General features: G+C 40.5%; 2 protein-coding genes across 2 annotated transcripts; one reads left to right on the top strand and one right to left on the bottom strand.

The window, feature by feature from the left end:
- Positions 1-67: 67 nt before the first annotated feature.
- LOC5516193 (protein yippee-like 5) lies at positions 68-4,990 on the top strand. The gene is made up of 6 exons (XM_001636233.3): positions 68-713; positions 1,473-1,516; positions 1,777-1,816; positions 2,850-2,918; positions 3,701-3,733; positions 3,823-4,990. The coding sequence occupies exons 1-6, from the start codon at positions 615-617 to the stop codon at positions 3,889-3,891; spliced, it is 354 nt and encodes a 117-aa protein (XP_001636283.1). The 5' UTR covers positions 68-614; the 3' UTR covers positions 3,892-4,990.
- Positions 4,991-6,084: 1,094 nt separating this feature from the next.
- LOC5516194 (cytosolic 5'-nucleotidase 1A) lies at positions 6,085-16,034 on the bottom strand. The gene is made up of 6 exons (XM_001636276.3): positions 15,797-16,034; positions 14,097-14,267; positions 12,725-12,854; positions 12,503-12,625; positions 11,451-11,632; positions 6,085-6,541 (listed from the first exon to the last, which is right to left on the bottom strand). Exons 1-6 carry the CDS (start codon positions 15,878-15,880, stop codon positions 6,179-6,181), a joined length of 1,053 nt encoding a protein of 350 aa, XP_001636326.2. The 5' UTR covers positions 15,881-16,034; the 3' UTR covers positions 6,085-6,178.
- Between the last annotated feature and the right edge of the window lie 5,610 nt (positions 16,035-21,644).

The raw sequence follows: 21,644 nt of genomic DNA, 5'->3' as shown, positions 1-21,644 counted from the left end.
ATTATTCCCAATTAACAACAGTAAAGATGAAAACATTCTGTATTTTTATAAGCACTGAGGGATTGGGGGAGGATAGAAGAAAGTTAAATATCTAACAAAAACAACAAAACGTTGTTCCATAAATATCTTGCAATTTGTAGACTTTCAAGCTTTAACACGTCTCATAAACTTTGAAATGGAATGGGCCAAACCAGCGCGAGAAAATCGAGCAGTTTCGTTTCTTGCTCTTGTGTTTCAGTGATAATAAAACAAAATTGCATGCGTTGCGCTTGCGTCCTAGTGAGAAGACCCCTTTCGTTTTCCATTCCTCTTACGATACACCAGGGTACTCTTTTTTCTTGCAGGCGTTTTCTTAGCTAAACCGCAAGTTCCGCCGGATGTAACGATTATTTACGTCATCAAATTACACGTCAATCGGCACGTCAAGATCTTTCCCCTCCAATCATATCGTCGTATTTAGCATTCAATGTCACGTGACTAAATAGATCAAAACAAAGACAGAACGACCAAAAACATAGCAGTCCTTTCGCGGCAGATTTTGGCAAAACTCTTGATAAACCTTCCTTGAAATCAAATTTCTCTTCTGATTTCGCCAAAGAGAAGTTCACAGAAAGATGGGAAGGATCTTTTTGGATCACCCAGGCGGGTCTAAGCTGTATTCCTGTGCGAATTGTGACACAGTTTTGACGAATCGCTCCGAGCTAATTTCGATGGTAAGGTCGCTCTCAAAATTGTTTCTGTTCATCGTTATGAAACGCGAACATTCTGAAACTATCTTGCTTTGCCTAGGTTTATGTAACAGGATATGAGCTACAGGCCTAGTTCTATATTTTGTGTTGTTCGAACCTAATGTATAGCCCCCTTAAGCTTACAATAACAAACAAGAATTGTAGATTGAAATTCATATGAAACTCTGCAAATTTGCATCTAATTTACATAAAGGCAGAAAATAAATCTAAGAATTTGCCAGCTTAAAAGTGTTTGCCAAGTCATCCTTTGGTTAACCTCGATTTTAAGACGAGACACTTAAGTGTATTTTAAGGCCCTAATTTGTCACAAGCAACAAGTTTCTCATATTTTCAAGGACGTGAGTGGTTTGTTGTGATTCAGATGATTTTGGATATTTAAAAATGTGTTATATGCATATGATTTTTTAGATTTATATCAACAGCACAATAATTTTTTTTCTAGAAAATTTGTGTGTGTGTGTTATTTAGTGCCTTTTAGTCCCCTTAAAAAATGTAACAAAATTTAAATTAATATCACATTATTTTCCTGGAATTATTTGGAAACTGCTAATGTGACAATTTTTGGACAACTTGTCTTGCTATCGCAATGATTATTAAGAAGCTCTCGTGTGGTACTGTTTTAAACATGTGAGATTACTCAAATACGTAGCTGGGGGCGGATGAGTAGTGAAATGTGGCAACAGGGCCAGCAATTAATTGCGATTTATCTGTTTTTTTTTTCAGCGATTCACAGGGGCCACTGGAAGAGCATTTCTATTTCACAAAGTGTAAGGGTGCTCTTTCTGTTTCTACAAATAGTGTACTTCAAAGTGTGATAAGTAACAACTACCTTTCTCTTTGAACAGGGTTTCAACTCTTCTCTCCTGTCCAAACTCCATGGGGACTGGGTCCAACTCCAACTATTTCAGCCCATTCAAAATATCCTACAATATTATGTTATTTGATTCCAAAGTTTTGATACGTCTACTAGTCCTACTTATTTATAGAGTTGATGTCCTAGCATGACGTTTTTCTCCTTATTTTCCAGGGTAAATCTGTCGTACAGTGAAGTCCAAGACAGAGTTATGGTAAGTATTCTCATGTGAGAGCTCTTAGAATCAGCCACACCTTTGTTATTGTTCTCATTCAGTAATTACAAGACGGAAAGCCTCATACTTCATAAATTCAATAAAAACTCTGTCTCCATGGGGATGAATTCTTCTCACACTCATCATCTTTGCTACTAAGGCTGACCAAATGGTGGCTGACAAAGAGTCTGTAAGCCCTGTACTTAGGGCTTTTCTTGGTTGAAGGGGTAGGGGGTGGTGTAGGGGGTGGCAGCAGATGGATCTCTGCCTCTCTGCCATGTGAGGCAGGAAAAATTTCAAGATTTTGGTCTCAGGATGGCTGTATGTGAAAAGAAACAATAAAGAAGATAAGATTCCACCCTGGATCTTATCATGATTAGAGTCCCAGCGGTCTTTGCAGGCACTCTCAAAAGTTCCCATGGAAGAACCGCTTGGCGACATTAATGAATTCCGAGTTCCAAACCCATCAAGCAAAAGCCCAAAATTTGCTAGGTTAGGCCGTTTTAACCACAGGCAGCCCAAGGCTAATGTCAGAGGAATGTATGCGGTAATTTATATGTTAGCGAAAAAAATACTTTATTGTGAAAAATAAAATTTTAGACCATATTGTGTTTGAGTCTTTCTTTATTTTAATTATGCCAATAGAATGTCAGTAGAGCAAGTTCAAGCCCGCAACGAATTGTGTTTCTTACTGTATATAAATATAGGAAAGGCTGGGGACTCCATCGGCTAACTTCGAGTTTTATCGGGCCTCGAAGTAGATTTGTGTTCAATGTCAGCCGATGGAGTCCCCAGCCTTTCCTATATTTATATACAAGACTCAAACACAATATTACATGGTCTAAAGTTTTTTTTTCACGAAAAAGTATTTTTTCGCTAACATATAAATTCCCCCATACATTCCTTTATAAACCACTGACAGTAGCCTTGGGCTGCCTGTATTTTAACTAAAAAAAAGAAATCCCAACCTCAAAATTCTACATAACCCTTTAATGGATCATAAAATATTCGTTATATTATTTTCTCTTATTAGCTAACAGGGAGGCACATGGTGCGGGATGTTTCTTGCAAAAATTGCGACACAAAACTTGGCTGGATGTATGTAAGTATTGGGCTCACGGCTGGAGCAATTGTCTTTATGATGATACATTCCCTGGGGTCGGGAGGCTGAAAGTCTGGTTTCCAGCAGACAACATTTTTTAGGCACAGTCTTTGTAGTTGTGACTCGGGCAAATAGTGGCTGCAATGAGCATCATTTAACTCCCACAATGTTAATCCCTTACCAAGAGGGGCAGAACCAGTATTTATCAAAGAGGGGCACTGATATAGGTAGAACAAAAGGGAAATTTTAGCTCACATACATTACATTTCTGCTAAAACCCTTGTCTGTCTAAGGGGATGGGGGAGGGGGGGGGGGCATTTTCCTGGACCAAATTCTGCTGCCCTCCTCAAAACATTAAAGTTTTTAAATCAGAGTACAGAAATTGTGCTTATGATGGAAAGGAAGTTTTCAAATATATACTGTAGGAGTATTCAACCTCCAAAAATCTCAAGGCTTGAAAGTTGTTGGGAGGGAGGGGTGGGGTATATTCATTTTGGGGGGAGGGGTGGGCTTAACTTTGCAGGCATTTGCCATATAGAAACCGAGGTTGTTAGATAAATCGCACTACTCAAGGGAATTCTTGTTTCAAATATTTGAATAGAAAATAAGCAAAATGACGATTTTCTATAGAATAATTTTTCGGAAGCGATAAAAATCGCTAAAAAGTGGGAGATTTGGTGCTCAATGCGGGAGAAGGGGTCCAAAATCTTGAGACTCCCGCCTAATGCGGGTGAGTTGACAGGTATGTTTTTATTAATTTATGACTTTTTCCATCTTGATAGGAATATGCCACGGAAGAAAACCAAAGATACAAGGTACTAGAAATTTAAAACAAAGGAGAAAAAACCATTGACTTTTAATTTATAAGATTTCTGAGTTTTAGAAAATTGCATTTTTTTTCCAGGAGGGTCGTGTCATTCTGGAACGTGCTCTGGTCACTGAGAGCGAAGGGATTGAAGAAATTGGTGACTGATTTTGGGCATCATAAAGTATATATAGTATAGGTTATATGCTGTTAGTATACAGCACACTATATAATTTTGCAAAAAACTTTTTGTACCCATATAATGCTGAGCATTACTTTAATTAATCTTTTACTGTCAAAGCTCTCAGAATCATAAGCAATGGAACCAGGTGTGCACCTAGGTTTTGCTGAGGTGTGCGCAGTTTTGTATTATCTGGGCCTGCTTCGTACCCAGGCGCTTACTGGCGTGGTCAGACTAAGCACGCAAGGGTGCTTCTCGCGTTGACCCTTCCCTTGGTCCTTTGCGGCAGCGCTAAACCTTCCCAAGGCTCATTGCGCTCACTAGTATTCACTTGTTTTTACTGACTTAAGACGCCTGGGTATGAGGCAAGGCGTGGCCAGGATTTTTAACAGGAGGGGGGGGGGGCAAAAGGCCCTTTCAGGCATTTTCTCCTGTATTTTAGATAATGTCTCATACATTTACTGTATTTTGGGGGCCCTGGGCCACCCCCTTGGCTATGCCTTGCCTATTCTGCAGTAAGAAATTATCCACTTTTTGATAGGAAAGGGAAAGTGTTCAAAGTATGCGCCTGACAACATATTTCCATTTACTGTTTTTTTTCATATATTTTTAACAGTTGGGGTCCCTCAGTAATTCTCAGATATTTTGCTTAAACTTCTTTAAGATCAATTTAAAAAAAATCATCATCAGAAACGATGTTAACACAATCTGTGTTTCCACCCCATTGCTGTCTATCCCATTTTTTAATCCACAAAGCTTTTCTTCAAAGGGTTATGTTAGCTTTGCAGTGACAGACATTGCTAGTGAGTTCTATGACTAGTGTATAAATTCGTTACCTGGAAACCAGGATGGCGACTTGTAGGGCAGCGAAATGCCCTCATGTTTTTAGCATGGCCATAAAGGCCAGGGTATAGTTATTATGCATATCGTTTGCCCAGACTCACAATTGCTGCATATCATACTCGTTTTGTAAAATATTGTAAATAGGATGCAAAATTCACATGGACTTTTAATTCCCTGAGAATTGTAGAATTAAATTACAATAGGTTATTAAAACACTATGAAAGAGTCTGAATGTAAACATAATACCTGTGGCTTCATCCATGTACTGTAAACTCAGCCACGAGCACTGCTCTCCCAGGGAACCACGGCAGCTAGGTCACAATCCCCCACCCATATAGGTAGTACCCTTACCCAACTGAAGAGAAGTGAGAGTGGGGCAAAAACAATAACTCTATTTGCCTTGGTAGTAGTACACGCCACGAAACGGGCAACCGGGGCCGCCGGTATCAATTCCAGGGGTCGGCATTGACCCCATGTTTGCCCGGTCAGACGACGCAACTTCGTCTAATGCACCAGTCAATTCAAATCACGCCACCCCGATGACGCTGTTAAAACCCCCGATACATGGCCCCGGTGTTTTCCGATAACTTCCCACTATCGAAAGCCAATATTCAATTGTATAGAATAACTTTTCTTTTAGCTTATCTTTTGTTGAGCTGCCATGGTCAATGAACTGAACTTCGGCGGGAAAAAGCGGGTGCATGGTTCACCCACTTCCCGGCCCTCTGTTATTTTCAACACAGGCTACCCCAAATTTAAAAATCAAAAGACCGATTGATAGCGGGTAAACTTTATTTTTTAGTCAATACTATTAGAGATATAGATTTGCAAATATCTTTTTTGAAAGAATATATTTTAATACGTAGGGAAAACTTCGGGTAAGCCCATTATTTTATTTAAATGAGCCATCAGACGCAACTCCCGGTTCAGCGTTGAATCCCCTGCCCCCCCCCCCCCCCCCCCCCCCCCAGATGGATTACAGGTGTTAAATCCCCCGTTACCTCTCCGGTACGTCCCGGGGGGCCGGGGCTGTCAATTGACTGGTGCATAAATTACATTCAAAATTCCTTCAATGGAGTTTCAAAGGGGTATACACACAATGGAGCTTAGCCAGCTTAGCCCAGCATGATATCAAATCTCTTCGCCTGCACCCACCCTTGGGACTGCTGCACTCGTGACTGTAACATCGCAAGAAAACAGGAAATTTGTGCTCTGGAAGGGCACACTTACAAGTCAAAGATATGATAGATATTAGATAGCCATTTAGATCACATTAATATATTAGAAATATTCAAACTAAGTGTGGCCCACGGAATGGAGTATACTAGATTCGCAAATTTTGATGTAAAACCTTTAATATTTTGATAATCATGTAATTATATGATTTCTAGTGTATATATGACCATAGTATCCCCTTCAACACCTCTGTGGCTAAAACTTGAGGTCCTTTTTAGCAGATTTCATTTTCTCTTTCTCGTAGTCACGTGACACACCATATGACACATGGGCGGAAGGGGTCCCTTTCTCCCGCGCCTGGGAAATGTGGGAGATCTGATCATCAAAGAATATGTGGGGAATTATAGCTGCCAGTACCCCATCCTTTGGGGCGCCTGCCATGAAGAAACACTCGTCGATTTCCAGGCCCCAATGACGTAATGTCTTGAGCGCCCGCTGACCAACAATAGCATCACGTGATGTTACAATGTAGGTTCTGATTGGGCAATTATTGATATCCTGGCGTTCAAACTTCTTTTGCATACGTCCAAGTGCCTCTGCAAAGCGTTTTAGAGGACCCTATAGCAATAGACACAAATGTTATACTCTTATATAAACTACAGTTATTCGGATAGCTAGAACGACTACAGACAAGCTAGGGTAGAGAAGCTATAAATCAACACAAGGTTGCAAACAGCCCCCCATATATATGCAATAGTATTAAAAGATGAAACAGTCCAAAAATGTACAGTAGTCAAATAGAATCCGCATTTCCATGCCTCAGCTCGAGTCTTCTATACTTTTTTATCGAGTTTTCATCTAGAAAACGATAGGCGGCGGTCTGTTCAAAGCAATCTTCAGCATTCGATTCCATCTGTCCATCCCCATATTTAAAAAAAACTTGTTATCCTACCTCGGAAAGGGGGATATCCCTGTGTTCTATCTCGTTATCCTACCTCGGAAAGGGGGATATCCCTGGTTTCTATCTTGTTATCCTACCTCGGAAAGGGGGATATCCCTGTGTTCTATCTCGTTATCCTACCTCGGAAAGGGAGATATCCCTGGTTTCTATCTCGTTATCCTACCTCGGAAAGGGGGATATTCCTGTGTTCTATCTTGTTATCCTACATCGGAAAGGGGGATATCCCTGTGTTCTATCTTGTTATCCTACCTCGGAAAGGGGGATATCCCTGTGTTCTATCTTGTTATCCTACATTGGAAAGGGGGATATCCCTGTGTTCTATCTCGTTATCCTACCTCGGAAAGGGGGATATCCCTATGTTCTACCTTGTTATCCTACATCGGAAAGGGGGATATCCCTATGTTCTATCTTGTTATCCCACTGGACGAAAAAAAAGGAAATAAGTACCTTTAAATTTATACAAAAAGGCGAAGAAATTTAAACTTTAGATACATTTCAGTGTATCTAAAGAAAAAACCACTGAAAGATACAAAAATTTAAACTTTATGAAACTATCCTGAACACGTAAATCTCAGTAAATCTTATCTTTAATATCTTTTTAGTTCCTTAAATAAACATTAATGTAACTTTCCTGAATTTTAAAGCCATTAAATATTATCTTTAAATTTCTTTTAAGGTCCTTAAATAAACGTTTATATGACTATCCTGAATTTTTAAAGCCACTCAAGTGTACCTTTGTATAGCTATCATGAACTCTTAGATGCATTAAATTTCACCTTTTAACATTTAGAAAGTTTATCTCAATTTCATATTTAAGAACCTACGTGTTTTTCAATATAGATTGTGTGTGGTTCTACAGCGTTCACGGCTTGAGCACTGAGAATTTTGCATAGTTTAATCCACATCATCATAATAATTTTTGAGCAGGAAGACACAATCAATATTAAGCTTCCATTCTATTTTTATTTAAATCCTCAGTCGTCTCTTACATGTGCATAATGGCATGAAATCTGATTTGATATACAAATCTTAAAACTTACATCTAAAAAGCTATCTTTTATGTGATAAAATGCTAACTACGAAAACTAATGTAGAACAAAAATCAAACAGTCAGCTTTACTCAAAAGCATATTTATGAAAGTAGGAAATAATCTATGTTTTATATGTATATTCAAATGTAGAATAGAGACAAAAGCATCATAAAAAGTATTTAAAATTATTTAAAAAGGCTGAAAAGCTCTAGCCAAAAATTAACAAGAGCCTTGTAAATCGTATTTGATTAAAAACAAATATTTTGTATTGATGATATAAAAGAAATAGACTTACATAACCCTATTCCCTGCTGACAAATATGGACTAAATACTATTGGATTGCGTTGGACGCTGCGGGGTAGAGGTATGTAGAGGTCTTGGTGCACTGCCGTCAAGCATCTCATTGGAGGTTTGCTTTAATACTGCCTATTTCTTGGTGTTCCCTGGACAGGGTCTGTCTGATCGTCTTACTCCTCTCACTCTCTTTGCCATCTTGAGCAAAGCCCTGCGACTAAGTTACATTCTCAGTGATGGCTTTCTAACTCCTTCAAAATTCTAAGCTCATTTTTCTCCCTTTTCAATGATTTAACGAAGAAGACAACCCAATCTACCTCTTCCTCGCTCTTCTCCGATGAAATGTTTTGTACATCATTCAGAACATTGGCAAACCTCTCCTTCTTCTCCTCTGGCCAGTTAATAGTCTCCACAGCATTTAGTACTTTCTGCTGTTTTTGTAAAGGAAGAAATTGTTTGATAAGTATCTACACTGTTTTATAAAGCCTATACTTGTCGAGCTTATTTTATTATTCCCTTCTTCATAGCCATAAATGCAGGAAAAGCTTTGCACAGTTTCATGTTTTCTTGACCAGGAAAGAGAAGTGACTATGGCTTCAGAAACTATTATTTTATTTTGTCATCCTTTTTGAAATCTATATTGTTTTTTCATTAGTGCACTCCCCAAGTGAACTTGCTTTAAGGTGATCCGATGGCTTTTTGTGTGGCACCCTCACACAAGGGGATAAGCCCTTACTGACAATCTCTAATTTTCTGTATAGTTTGTAAATGCTGAATTAGTTACTTGTTGTGCTGTTATTTTTCCACCAAAGGCTGGAGAGAGTGCAAGTTCACCAAACAAAAAGTCATTTGATTTGTTTACAAACACACAAGTGTTGCACAAGTGCAAGTCTACTTTTTCCAGCAAATACAGCATTTTAAATTTTAATACAATCCTTTAAAAGAGCCATTTAAGCAAGTATAATAGCAATATTGATACCAACCTATCAAAACCTTTGTGGAAATTTTAAGAATAAAAGGAGTTCATAAAAACTAAAATGCTATTGTGTTAAAGAGAACATTTTAATGAGAAAATTCAGAGGGTTTAACTACACCAACAATATTCAATTTTAAATACTCACTATGAAGACCGTCTGGTACTGTCTGCATGATTTCCTACAAGCATCCAGTGTTCCATCATACTTTCTATTTATGTCATCCTTCAGGCTTTGGAAATACTGTTAAATGCAGCTAAAAGGGAAAAAATCAATTAGCAAGCTCGGATCGCAGAAACATCTTTCTGGTTTCACATCAAGGATGGTGGCAAAAAAAACCGCTACGACTCTCGAGCAGTAAAAAATGAATATGTTCAAAAGTAACAGACAATTAACTTAATGAAATCAAAATCAAGAATAGATGATAGTGACAATAGCATAATGTCAAATGGTATTTTATCACGAATCATGCTTCCTTTGCAAACTTTATTAGATCTGAGATCAGCGTTTTAAGTTGACGGCGGCGGTTAACTGCCGGTACCTGCCTTCTAATGAAACCCCTGATATTGATTGCTTATATTGATTATGTTGACTGACTTTGAATTAAGTGTCATCCTTTTTTCGAACCAAAGTATAAAATACTGGACAACTAAAACTTATAGTAAAAAGACACAATAAAAAATGCAACATTTCTTAGGGATTTTCCGCTGAAAATGTAAAAAGGTTGTTTTCTTACCATTGAAAATCATCATTCTATATCTGGTTGCATTTGTTGTGCTTTTTTTTTTTCTGGGATAGCATTATCTCAGGAAAAAACAACAATAATTATAACAACAATTGATTTGGTATTTGAAATCTAGGCTGACAATATTAGCATTGTTCTGTGATTAATTATTCTTAATGATTACCAGAAAAATAAAGAGATGCCAAGCAATGTACTAGCTCAATAACAACCGAGCATAATCTTAAAAAAAACATTTATTTGTATAAAATACAATTCAAAAAACAAGCGCTTCATGTGAAGAATTTAAGATTTCTCCGCTGGCCAGATAAGATAGAACCGAAGGCTCTTTAGCGTACGGCGGAACGCTGATTCGGATCGAATGATAGACACTACTCAATGAGGAAAAAGATCGCCTAAACTCGGAAGGTTGCCCTTAAAGACAAAAAATAATCAAGAAAAGAATAAACAAGAACTGGTTCCGATCAGTTAGGCTTACCTGAAAGTCTCTGGGGCTCCCTTTCGGCGAAAATTTCAGCGAGTTCTGTCTTCACTGTTGAATTCTCACCTCACGCACGCAGTCGCTGATTTTCCGCATTTAAAGCTCTGTTTTCCCTCCAAACTTGAAGGTTATGTGGTCAACATTTTTTCATTGGTAGGCTTTGCCATTCGATTTGATGTCATTGAAAGAAATAGCGCATCTTTTGGCGTGGATTTATAGAGAAGTTAGATGAACCAAAATCACACTTCTAAACACGCTATGCGAATAGCCCGCCGTGGTAGTCACGTGAAGGGAAACAATATATACGCTTGCGCGTCACTTCCTCTCGCATATGACTGACTTCCTCTTCGCCGGTGAAGCTGTTATTATTACTGCTAAAGGCAAAGTAATCCTAAAATAATGCGAATATCAATTTTTCATCGCTTTTTCTTTCTGCCAAAATACAAATCACTTGGTTAAACAAGAACCCGAATATGCTTAAAGCTATTTATATGCGTTTCATAAAACGTTTCCTGATATTAGCCAAAAAATATTATGTTTAGAAACTAAATTAACTTCTAAAGTACGGAAAATATAAGTCCAACGAATATGATGAAATTTAGAACTAATGAAAGACACTTAAATCTCCTAAAGAGTATAAGTTTTCGATAAAGGCAAAGAAAGTTACTTAAAGTCAATACTACATTTAAAGGAATTTAAGTTAACAACCAATATCTACTGACTTTAAGTGTGGCCTTTAAATGCAACATATAGACAGTAGTAAATTTAAGGTACATTTCGGATATGTCTTAAATGCACTTAAATTCTTTATTTCGTCCAGTGTCCTACCTCGGAAAGGGGGATATCCCTGTGTTCTATCTTGTTATCCTACCTCGGAAAGGGGGATATCCCTGTGTTCTATCTTGTTATCCTGCATTGGAAAAGGGGATATTCCTGTGTTCTATCTTGTTATCCTACCTCGGAAAGGGGGATATCCCTATGTTCTATCTTGTTATCCTACATCGGAAAGGGGGATATCCCTGTGTTCTATCTTGATATCCTACCTCGGAAAGGGGGATATCCCTGTGTTCTATCTCGTTTTCTAGGAACCCTTGCAAGCCCTTCTCCTTGTAGATTTTCTCAGATTCGTCAGAAAAGAGAACAGCGTCAAGATCAAACGCCACACGGAGCTGTGTCTCGCTTGGAGATCTTATAGTTTGGGTTGACATATGAGCAGCTGGGAACCCTGTAGTTGAATGAAATAAAAGAATGTCCATAAACCAATCCTTTGTTATTGCTTTAATTTGAAATTCAACGGTTTATTTGCAAAAGAAGAAAATCTCTTCCACCAGCCTGAAAATGCAGGTTTACTCGGTGTTTATAGCGAAAAACCGGCATCGAGCGATTCGGCTATAAAAACACCGGGAAAACGACTGCATTGCAGGCTACTTCCAACACATTAGCTTGTAATGGGTAGAAGAGTAAAAAGGCGGAATAATTGACTAATGTTCTATCTTTAGTATTACATCATTACTAAAATAATCCCTGTCAACATTGATCATCACCATAATATCTATCCTTATCAACACACGGACATAACCATCAATAAATAATGCTAGACAATTGCAGAGTTTTTGGCAGCTTTTCAAACACAGAAGCATATATGACGTCAACCCTTTTGCAGGAGAGTATTCAAAAGTTGATAGCTTCAGATTTTTGTCTGGGATGCCTGAGGAGCGACCCTGGGTACCAGAGCCTCCAGACTTCTCTCCTCCAGTGACGCTCAGCCAAAATACCGTGAGAGGCTCTGGTACCCAGGGTACTGAGTAGCAGTCAGCTTTTAACAGCGAAATACGCGTTGAAACAACTCTTTTCTTGCTCAAATCAGCACTTCCAAGTCGCTAATTTGGTGTCCTAGGTGATAATAATAATCCCCTGTGTAGCGCCATTTATAGAACACACATGCGAGATCTAAATTGTTTGCTTTCTGAATGGCGAACGTCTTCTGATTGGCTAAATGATAGCAGGAAAGCCATTTAACTGCTATAGCTTGCGAGCCATCTAATGAGGGTATCCCCCACCCCCTCCCCCTAAAAATTCTGAAATTTCACACTACCCTGCTGTATGGCATCAGTCACTTCCTCTTTATATGAAGTGAGAAATAATGTGATGTTAAAAGCTTCAAGATATTTCACAGGGCTTTTGCCACCTGTAAGAGCCATCCTGGATATCATGAGACCTAAACACAAACAAAACAAGAATAAATCACTAGGAATCACCCTCTTAGCATTAAACCACATGTGATCATATAGCAAGCGTCACTTTATTTGACAGTTACCATTGTGATCAATTGATTTCTGCAGCCTTATTCCGACTTGAGCATTGTTATGGGACATCAGAACAATACTAAAAATCTCTTGCTCCTTTGGGTCTTTCTCTCGAAGTTTCCGGTTTACATTCTCAAGGGCCTGCAACCAATCAGAGATCTGTGAGACCAACAGGACTTCCATTTGTACAATCAACACCAGGCGCATACCCAGGATTGGCTGAGGGGGGTGCGCAGTCATAGGTATCATATTGAAAAAGGATTTAAAGATTCCTATAAGAAATGACCCATCCACTTTTTGACCACCAGGGGAGGGGTGCGCGCACCCCCCTGTGTATGCACCTGAACACAACATGTTAGAACCAACAACTAAAACCAACTTGCCTAAATTGACAGTAATAATCTTATCTTACGTAAAATAACTCTAGGTTCTTACTTGCTGGTTTTTATTGTGAGGTATATACTGTTTACGCTCTCGTAGGCGACCACCTTGGGAACTGAAAATTGTGGTCGTTAACGGGCTGGTCTTTTACGAGAGCTTGCTCTCATAAGCAACCACTGGGAACCAAAAACTTGAACAATAGGTGTTGGTTGCTTACGGGAGCTTAAAATGTAATATAAGAGCTATCGTGATAATAACAATGCTGTAATATTTTGGTTTATTGCTTGATTTTAATGAGAAAATATTGCCGAAAACATCTACAAAGAAGGTGCATTTCAACGGCACACAACCATGATTCTACAGATTTATATTTTTTCCAAATATTTTTACAATCACTAATAACTGTAACTGTGAGCAAAACAAACTTGAAATAACTGACTCATAAATACATGGAATCATGTTGGCAAAATGTTCCCAAAACAAGGTATTTAACTCATCATGAGAGGATAAATCGTGGAGCTGGCTATGGACTAGAGATGTCTTGCATTTATACGTTTTCTGGAGACAAAGAAATGTCAATCCCCAAGTTAGAAGATTTTAATTATGAAATTCTTTAATGGTTGCCTATTGGAAAGGCAGCGTTTGTGAAACATTACAACATTTCTGCTTTATATGTGATTTCAGCATTCATTAGATATGATGTTGTTGACTGATGTTGTAAAGCCAAATTTCATTGTAGTCACTTTAGAGAGCTTAAAAATAAAAGAAAATCTCAGTTGGTGGTTTGAAATTGTGGTCGTTAACAGGGCTTGTCGCACTGATAAGTTGGTCACTTACAAGAGTTCAGAATTACAGAGTTTGTGTGACAATTTAATCGGTGATTCATGATCGTGGTCGTTAACGGGGCTGGTCGCTTGGATAGCTTCGACTGTAATATTATTTTATATCTTTCTTGCTTATAAAAGTTGATTAGATTGTCGTAATTGAAGAAGCAGAATTCACCTTAATAAATGGGAATGCTGAACCAGGCTTTAGCATGTTGTCTTCTCTACGGACTTGCAAGGCTATATAATCCTCTAAACCCTTCTTTTCAAACAGATCATTTTCTTCATCCAGGTCAAACAGGGCTCTTGACGAGACGGCCACATTGATGGTCTTACTTGGGTCTGACCCCTAGGCAAAATAATATGAATAAGTATTATACCCAGAAAACAACCCCTCCTGCTATATGGACCTATCATAGGGAGTGTTCATTAAATTCCCTGACGGGTGGGTAGAGAAGATTTTGACTCACCTTAAAATTTCAGAACCCCCCCTCTCCCCCTAAAAACCCCCAGGATTCCAGTCAGGGACAAATCTGAGCCCCTCCCTCCCTAAAAGAGCCTTTTTTACAGCACCCCGCCCTTTGAAGGCACCAATCTCCCGCTTTTTAGCATTTTTAAAAAATTTTCTTCGTGAAAAAACGATACTTGTAATAAAAAGTAATAAAAAAATAACATTTGTTAATGTCCTATTTTTATTTACACAAGCAAGACCAGCATGAAATTGAGCAAGGAGCTTTCTGTATGGCAAACGGATGCACTTTACTCGTTGATACTTGATATTAATTGAAATGAAGCTATAATACTTTTTCAGCGAAACCAAGAAAATTACACACATTTGTATTTGTATTTACAAATAAAATACCTAATGGTGTTACACAGGAGACATTTTGCACAATTTGAATGTTAAGATGTTAAAACACTAATATAGGTCATTGTGTCGATTTCCTGTGCAACAAGCCACAGGAGAACATAAATTCTGTATATTTCGCTATATGTTGATATACATGAGCAGAAATCTTTTCAGTAGCTACCACCACTTAGACCTAAATAGCTTACTGGGTATAGCATGCAGCTCAGGGTGGGCACACGGGACTTACTGTCCATAATATCTATGACTGCACATCCCCTCCAAGCTAATCGGATTGTTTGTTGTCATGGTTATCAGACTTAGACTTCCCCTTTCGTCTAGACATACAATACCTTCAATTGAATAATTTCTTCTGTTTAATAAAATAAGACTTCAAGCAATTTGTTTTTGTTCTATTTCTCTTATAAAACAAACAGAGAAACCATGAAACAAACGGTTAGTGATCAGCCAAGACAGTGGCTGCAAAGTAAAGGGGGTCTGGCATAAATCTGGCTTATGGAAAATGTGCTTACTGCCCTACACAAATCTAAAAGAATATAGATTTAACCCTTGCAATTGAATGACCAACTAATCTATGAGCTCAAGCACTTCACTTCTCCACGAGAATTTCTAGTTTATTTCTTATTTTACACAAATGTGAGTCATTTTCGTTGGATTCACTGATACTGAATCAATAAAGCCTAGATCCCACCACAGGCATACCATCGTAATGTTGTTATTGGCACATGTCGAATAAACACTCATTACGTCGTATTTGATGCCTAGTCGTAAAATTACGAATTTTAGATAAATTTTCAACTTTGAACTAAACTTTTGCAGCGTGTGCCAATGACAACATAGGGCAACAGAATGGTAGAGATCCCACTATCCCCTCAAACCCTTCACTCAGTTTCCCGCCATTTTGATTGGTTAGGGCACATTCGCTTTATCCCTGACATTAGAAATGCAAAGGAACCTACCGTTCCTGTTTCTAGGTAGTTTTCTTATAGCTTATGGTAATGACAACTTACCGGAAGGGTTTTGATCAACTCCTCCGCCTTTCTTGGACTATCACTGACTTCAGACGAAGAGATACTCCGATTCACACAATCCATTCCACGTATAAGGCTTGATCCACTATTTTCTCGTAAAGCAGACTTAGGTACGATACTACGGCAGGCTTTTGATGCAAATATCCTCGCTAAAGGACGAAGAGTCGAGTTCTCGGACCAAGCACCACAAGCGCCGAAATGAAAAGCGTTTTCTTAGTCACGTGACAATTGGGGTATTCCCCTAAAGGACACGGGGAATTTTGACCGGAAATACGTACCATGGTCCAATAAATGGCGATCTCCTCCATTCATTTCCTACATGTGCAACTCACATAGAATAGGTAAACTAAAACCATTTGTATTGCAAAGATACCAATTCTTTCGAAAAATGAGGGAATAATAATGGTGCCGTGGAACTCCCAGGGGTAGGGCCCTTTAAACTGAAATTATAGAAGAGGTGTATGGGAGATGTAATTATAGAAGAGATGCATGGGAGATGTAATTAAAGAAGAGATGTATGGGAGATGTAATTAAAGAAGAGATGTATGGGAGATGTAATTATAGAAGAGATGTATGGGAGATGTAATTATAGAAGAGGTGTATGGGAGATGTAATTATAGAAGAGATGTATGGAGGATGTAATTATAGAAGAGATGTATGGGAGATGTAATTAAAGAAGAGATGTATGGGAGATGTAATTATAGAAGAGATGTATGGGAGATGTAATTATAGAAGAGATGTATGGGAGATGTAATTATAGAAGAGATGTATGGGAGATGTAATTATAGAAGAGATGTATGGGAGATGAAATTAAAGAACTTGCCTCTCAAAATCACTGCGCTTTAGCCGTCGGGGCGTTACACGTAGCACGTCAAGTGAACACCGCCGGAACGGCAAGCGCTGACACGCGGTGTCAACACGACTTAGCAGTCGCGGACTCACCAGTGGTTTGCCCGCAAACGCACAGTGGCGAGTCTGCCATCCCAGAGCAGATGTTCATTTGAAAGCTTGCCACTTCTTCAGCAACCAAGTAGTTGCATCACAAATGGAGGAACCTCAAGGAAGTACTAGTGCCCAGCATCTCGCGGAACCTGACAAACAAGCTGCGGAACAAGCTGCTCATGAACCTGCACGTACGCCTTCTCCGTACGCGGAGAGAATCACAAGCCCCGAACCACCCGCGAATCGACCTAAACACCCTGGGCGAGTCGAAGCTGGAAGGCGCTTGGCAGAGTGGAACCGACTTAACAGAGCGAGGAAAGAGACACTTCGTGTGGTGCAACACGTTGGGTCGCCGGTCGGTAGCGAGCCGCAGGGACGCGAGGGCTTGCGCGCGCGCGCCGTAGGCATACACACACCAGTCCCGGAAAGCAACTCTGCCGGTCGGCTAGCTCGGTTATCGGGGTCGCTGGTCTTCTAGTGTCATTGATCGGCCTCTACACACGTAGAGGGAGCTAGCCGCCGCGTTCACTCGTACGCCAGCTGTTAACCAGCGGGCTACCGATCCAGTTGCTACCGAAGGTACCGACGGCGTGACTCCGCCCGCAGGGCCGCGCTCAAACTCTACAACCAGGCCCGGCCAAAGCAATCCCTGGAGTCGATGCGGGCTCCTGAGCTGTCCGACTACTACATCCCCAGCAAAACGCAGAAAAACGCCGAGTTGGCGCCGGCGCTCTTTCCATCGGCTACACAGCTAGCCGCTTGCTGTGATGTAGCTGCCGTTCCGGCGCTGCATCTAGGCGGCCTATTTCCATGCTGCGCGCATGCGTATACGTGCGCGTATACGTATACGTATACGTATAAGATGATTGCAGATGATTGCAGACCGGCCTCAGAAAGACCACCTCGGCACTGCCCGAGCAGACGGCAACCGCCTGTTGGAGACTGATACACCTGTCGCAATGCATCGCGATACATTATTGCCGACACGTAATGGCGGCGAAGCGCATGTCCGACGAAGAACTCGATGCGTTCCTTCGTCCTATATACTACGCCAGAGGTGGCTACCAGGGAGTGACCGCTCTGCACGCCAAACTTCCCAAGGGCTCAGCCTCCATAGAACCTCCTGTATGTAAGCGTCCATGTTTGGGCACACCTTGTGCCACCCAGTCTCTAACTGCCCGTATCACAACCGGCGGGACGAGTGTTTGGGTATGACTTGTGCCACCCAGTCTCTAACCGCCCGTATCGCGGGCCGCGATGTCAGACAGGACGAGCGTTTGGGTATGCCTTGTGCCACCCAGTCTCTAACCGCCCGTATCGCGGGCCGCGATGTCAGACAGGACGAGCGTTTGGGTATGCCTTGTGCCACCCAGTCTCTAATTGCCCGTACCGCGGGCTGCGATGTCAGACAGGACGAGTGCGAACCATCCCCGAGCGCGCCTCTCGACGCCACGCATCCTCTGCCCTTCACGATTCGCTCCGCAGGGGCGGCACAACGGCGTCTCCGACTGAGTCCCTATGCCGCAGATCCTGCACGGCACGGGGAGGGGGCTGCCCTTACGGAGCCGTTGGAGGTGCACCTTGCAGTATTTCGGAAACAGGAGGCTTCTGTGGCAAACAAGGACTGCCATGAAATCGTAGACCTGTGGCCGATGATCGAGCGTTCGATAAAAGAAATACATGATAGTACTCATCGCCGTATTCGTTCGAACCCCTCAATGGCATCGCCCTATCATTGCTGCCTTAGCAGAGGAATCCCGAGAGAAGTTCGAAGTCATGAAAACAAGCATGATTGAACGACCAAACTGGGGGATTGGGAGCAATTCAAGCACCGCCGCACAGGGTACGATTGAAACTACAGAAATGCGCAAGGCGGTGCATCTCTTCGATCAAATGAATGTGGAGAAGAAGCGCGTGGGGGTCGGAGGGGGGATTCGCGCCTCCCAAGCCTAAGACGGGGCTGGGAGGCCCGGAGGGGCGATCCGCGCCTCCCACTCGTTTCTATGAAACCCCCCAGTCCCCCCCGCCCAGTTTGCAAAACTTTCGCTTTGAATAACTAGTAGTTTTCAAATCTCAACAATTTTGTGTTTTCCTCATATTTTGGCAAAAAAATCATGGAAAGTTAGACATCAACATTTGTGTAAAGATAGATGTATGAAGAAACTAACCTTCCATTAGTGTTTTTTTTTTAATTATGTGTTTTACCCAAAATATGAACTGAGAAGGAAATTATGCATCAGTGAGTAATTCTGGAAGGCCTGTCTAGTTTCCTTTACTTCATCCTACCTCCTGATATAATCTGCTTAAAAACTTACTGTTGTACAACGCAGTCTTGTTCTCTGAAAAATAAAATATTTATGACTTAAAAACCACATATTGTAACAGTCCAAGACTGCACAGAGAATACAAAAGAAACAAGCACTAAATGACACCGCAGAGCTGAATCATGTAACTGGTCAACTATGACAAAAGACTGTAAATAATGCTTGAGTTCTTTACTATTTATACTAGATTACAAATACATAAAGCCACTAGATTTCAAATAACTGAACCGGATACTGAATAAGGAATCTTATTGTGCCAAAAATAAGAATAAAAGCTGCAAATGTCATATTAGAAAATGTCGAGCTCTGTCTATACATGGATAGGCTCAATTTCCAGCCGTCGCTAGGATTTACAAGATCACTAAGGCTAACTATTGTAAGAAATAAGGCAACTAGATTCCAAACATGGTCCCAAATACTTGTTGATATGAACTTGATCTCTTTACATACTTACCTTCGGTGGAATTTGGCCTTTATGATTTCTCCTATACCCAGCCCAGGCTGGTTTCACTTCTATAATAAAGAGCGGTGATACTGTATTATACAAGAGACAAGCAATGGATGTGCAGTCACTCTGTTCTCACTTGTAAACTTGTGACTAATTTTTCATAGTACTGCAGATGTTACAATGTAGGCTCTGATTGGGCGCGTTCAAACTTCTTTTGCATACGTCCAAGTGCCTTCGCAAAGCGTTTTAGAGGACCCTATAGCAATAGACACAAATGTTATACTCTTATATAAACTACAGTTATTCGTATAGCTAGAACGACTACAGACAAGCTAGGGTAGAGAAGCTATAAATCAACACAAGGTTGCAAAAGTATGTTGAGCGTATTTATTGCCTAATGGGTACCCCCTGTGCAAGCCCCCCCCCAATGTAGATGTAGAACGCCTCTGTGACGTTTGCGTTTTTTTTTTTGCTCTGACGAACGGCTAAGGCTCGAAACGTCAGCGCAACTACTCTGTTTCACAGAGGCGTATACTTTTTCAACCTTGTGTTGATTTAGTTTTTCGTATTATCGTTATTTCGAATATTAAGGCTGTAGTTGAAATAACATCCTCGGGTACACAGGGCGCCAAGGTCAGCGTGACGAGTTGCGACAATAAGGCGGCGGAAGGGGAGTGGTCTTCTCCCCCGCCACCCACCCCTCCCCCCCCCCCCCCGCCGGCCTTGTCCCGACTCGCTCTCGCGCCTGTGACGTCGACGCCCTGGGTTCCCGAGGATGTGGAAATAATTGCCCTCGAATTTAATCTTACGCAGAAATTCTTCTATAGTTTATGCTACAACAATTTTTACGTTTGACTCCAACAGCATGGCGATAAGGAAGCGCCACATCACTTTAGCGTTTGCGCGCTTAATTTTAAGGATCTAACGCAAAGTAAACGAAAAAAGAAAACACATTAAGTTTAACGATAAAAGGTAGAAACTCTGCAAACTGGTCTCTTGTTGTCTTAATAGCGAAATTTTGGCAGCAAATGTTAACCTTATTAAGGAGACCAATAGAGTTGTTTGATGTTATACACTGAAATAAAGTTTTTAAACATACCGATGGGCCCGTTTTTTTAGGGAGGGATGCTTTTTCTAAAACAGCCTCCAAAAATATGCGATATTTTAAAAATATGAAACAGTCCAAGGAAGGAATTAAAATTAAGAGTTAACCCTCCCCCTTCGCCGGCCTTGTTCCGACTCGTTCTCGCGCCTGTGACGTCGACGCCCTGGATCCGCGAGGATGTGAAAATAATTGCCCTCTAATCTCTGTCTCCATGGAAATGGATTCTTTCCAGCGGACGTTAGTACAGGAAATATAATTTTTGAAGCACTTTGTAGTTGTGACTTTGGCATATAATGGCCGCAATGAGCATCATTTAACTCCCACAATGTAAATCCCTTGTCAAGAGGGGCAGAACCAGTATATTTCTCAAAGAGGGGCACTGATATATGGCAACAAATTGCAATCAGTTATTACGAATTCTTACTTTGAAATCGCTCTCCAATATCGGACTACAACTTGAAAAACAAAAACAAACTCCCAAGTCGTTCTATTTTTTAGTCAACATAAAATTGCGCTCTCGCTTTTGAGCTCGTAAGTCATTCTCGCAAGTCACTCAACGCTTTTGCTTTTCAACTTCTCTATTGCTCTCGCTTTGGCGCTTTTTAACTTCAAATTACAACACACAAACCAAGCTCGTTTTTCATCTTCAAAATTCTACTCCCAAATTACACTCGCTTTTCATCTCCAAATTACAACTCTTAAATCACACTCGCTTTTCATCTTCAAAACAACTCTCAAACCACACTCGCTTTTAATCTCCAAATTACAACTCTTAATCCACTGCTGCTAAGCAGACTAAAGAGAAATGAGATATAAGAAAAAAAAAATCCAGGAGTCTTGATTTCAACTTCCGCTTTTACAACAGTGGTCCCAACGAAGGACAAACGATCAATGATCCACTTTTCAAGTATAGGCCCAAAAGTGGTAAGTCCCTTACTTTGCCACCGCCAAATTTGATGGCTGCTAAAGGGCTGCAAAAGGAAACTAGGAATACGGTATTGGCGGTAT

This window comes from Nematostella vectensis, chromosome 8 (assembly GCF_932526225.1).
Source record: "Nematostella vectensis chromosome 8, jaNemVect1.1, whole genome shotgun sequence".
NCBI classification, from domain to species: Eukaryota; Metazoa; Cnidaria; class Anthozoa; order Actiniaria; family Edwardsiidae; genus Nematostella; species Nematostella vectensis.
This window is presented reverse-complemented; position numbering and strand designations above follow the sequence as displayed.

Coding starts and splice junctions, on each gene's coding strand:
- LOC5516193 (XM_001636233.3), top strand. CDS start 615: ATGGGAAGGATCTTTTTGGATCACCCAGGCGGGTCTAAGCTGTATTCC. Junction 714..1,472: donor GCTCCGAGCTAATTTCGATG/GTAAGGTCGCTC, acceptor TTTTTTTTTCAG/CGATTCACAGGGGCCACTGG. Junction 1,517..1,776: donor GCATTTCTATTTCACAAAGT/GTAAGGGTGCTC, acceptor CTTATTTTCCAG/GGTAAATCTGTCGTACAGTG.
- LOC5516194 (XM_001636276.3), bottom strand. CDS start 15,880: ATGGATTGTGTGAATCGGAGTATCTCTTCGTCTGAAGTCAGTGATAGT. Junction 14,268..15,796: donor AGTTGATCAAAACCCTTCCG/GTAAGTTGTCAT, acceptor TATTTTGCCTAG/GGGTCAGACCCAAGTAAGAC. Junction 12,626..12,724: donor GAAATCAATTGATCACAATG/GTAACTGTCAAA, acceptor GTTTGTGTTTAG/GTCTCATGATATCCAGGATG.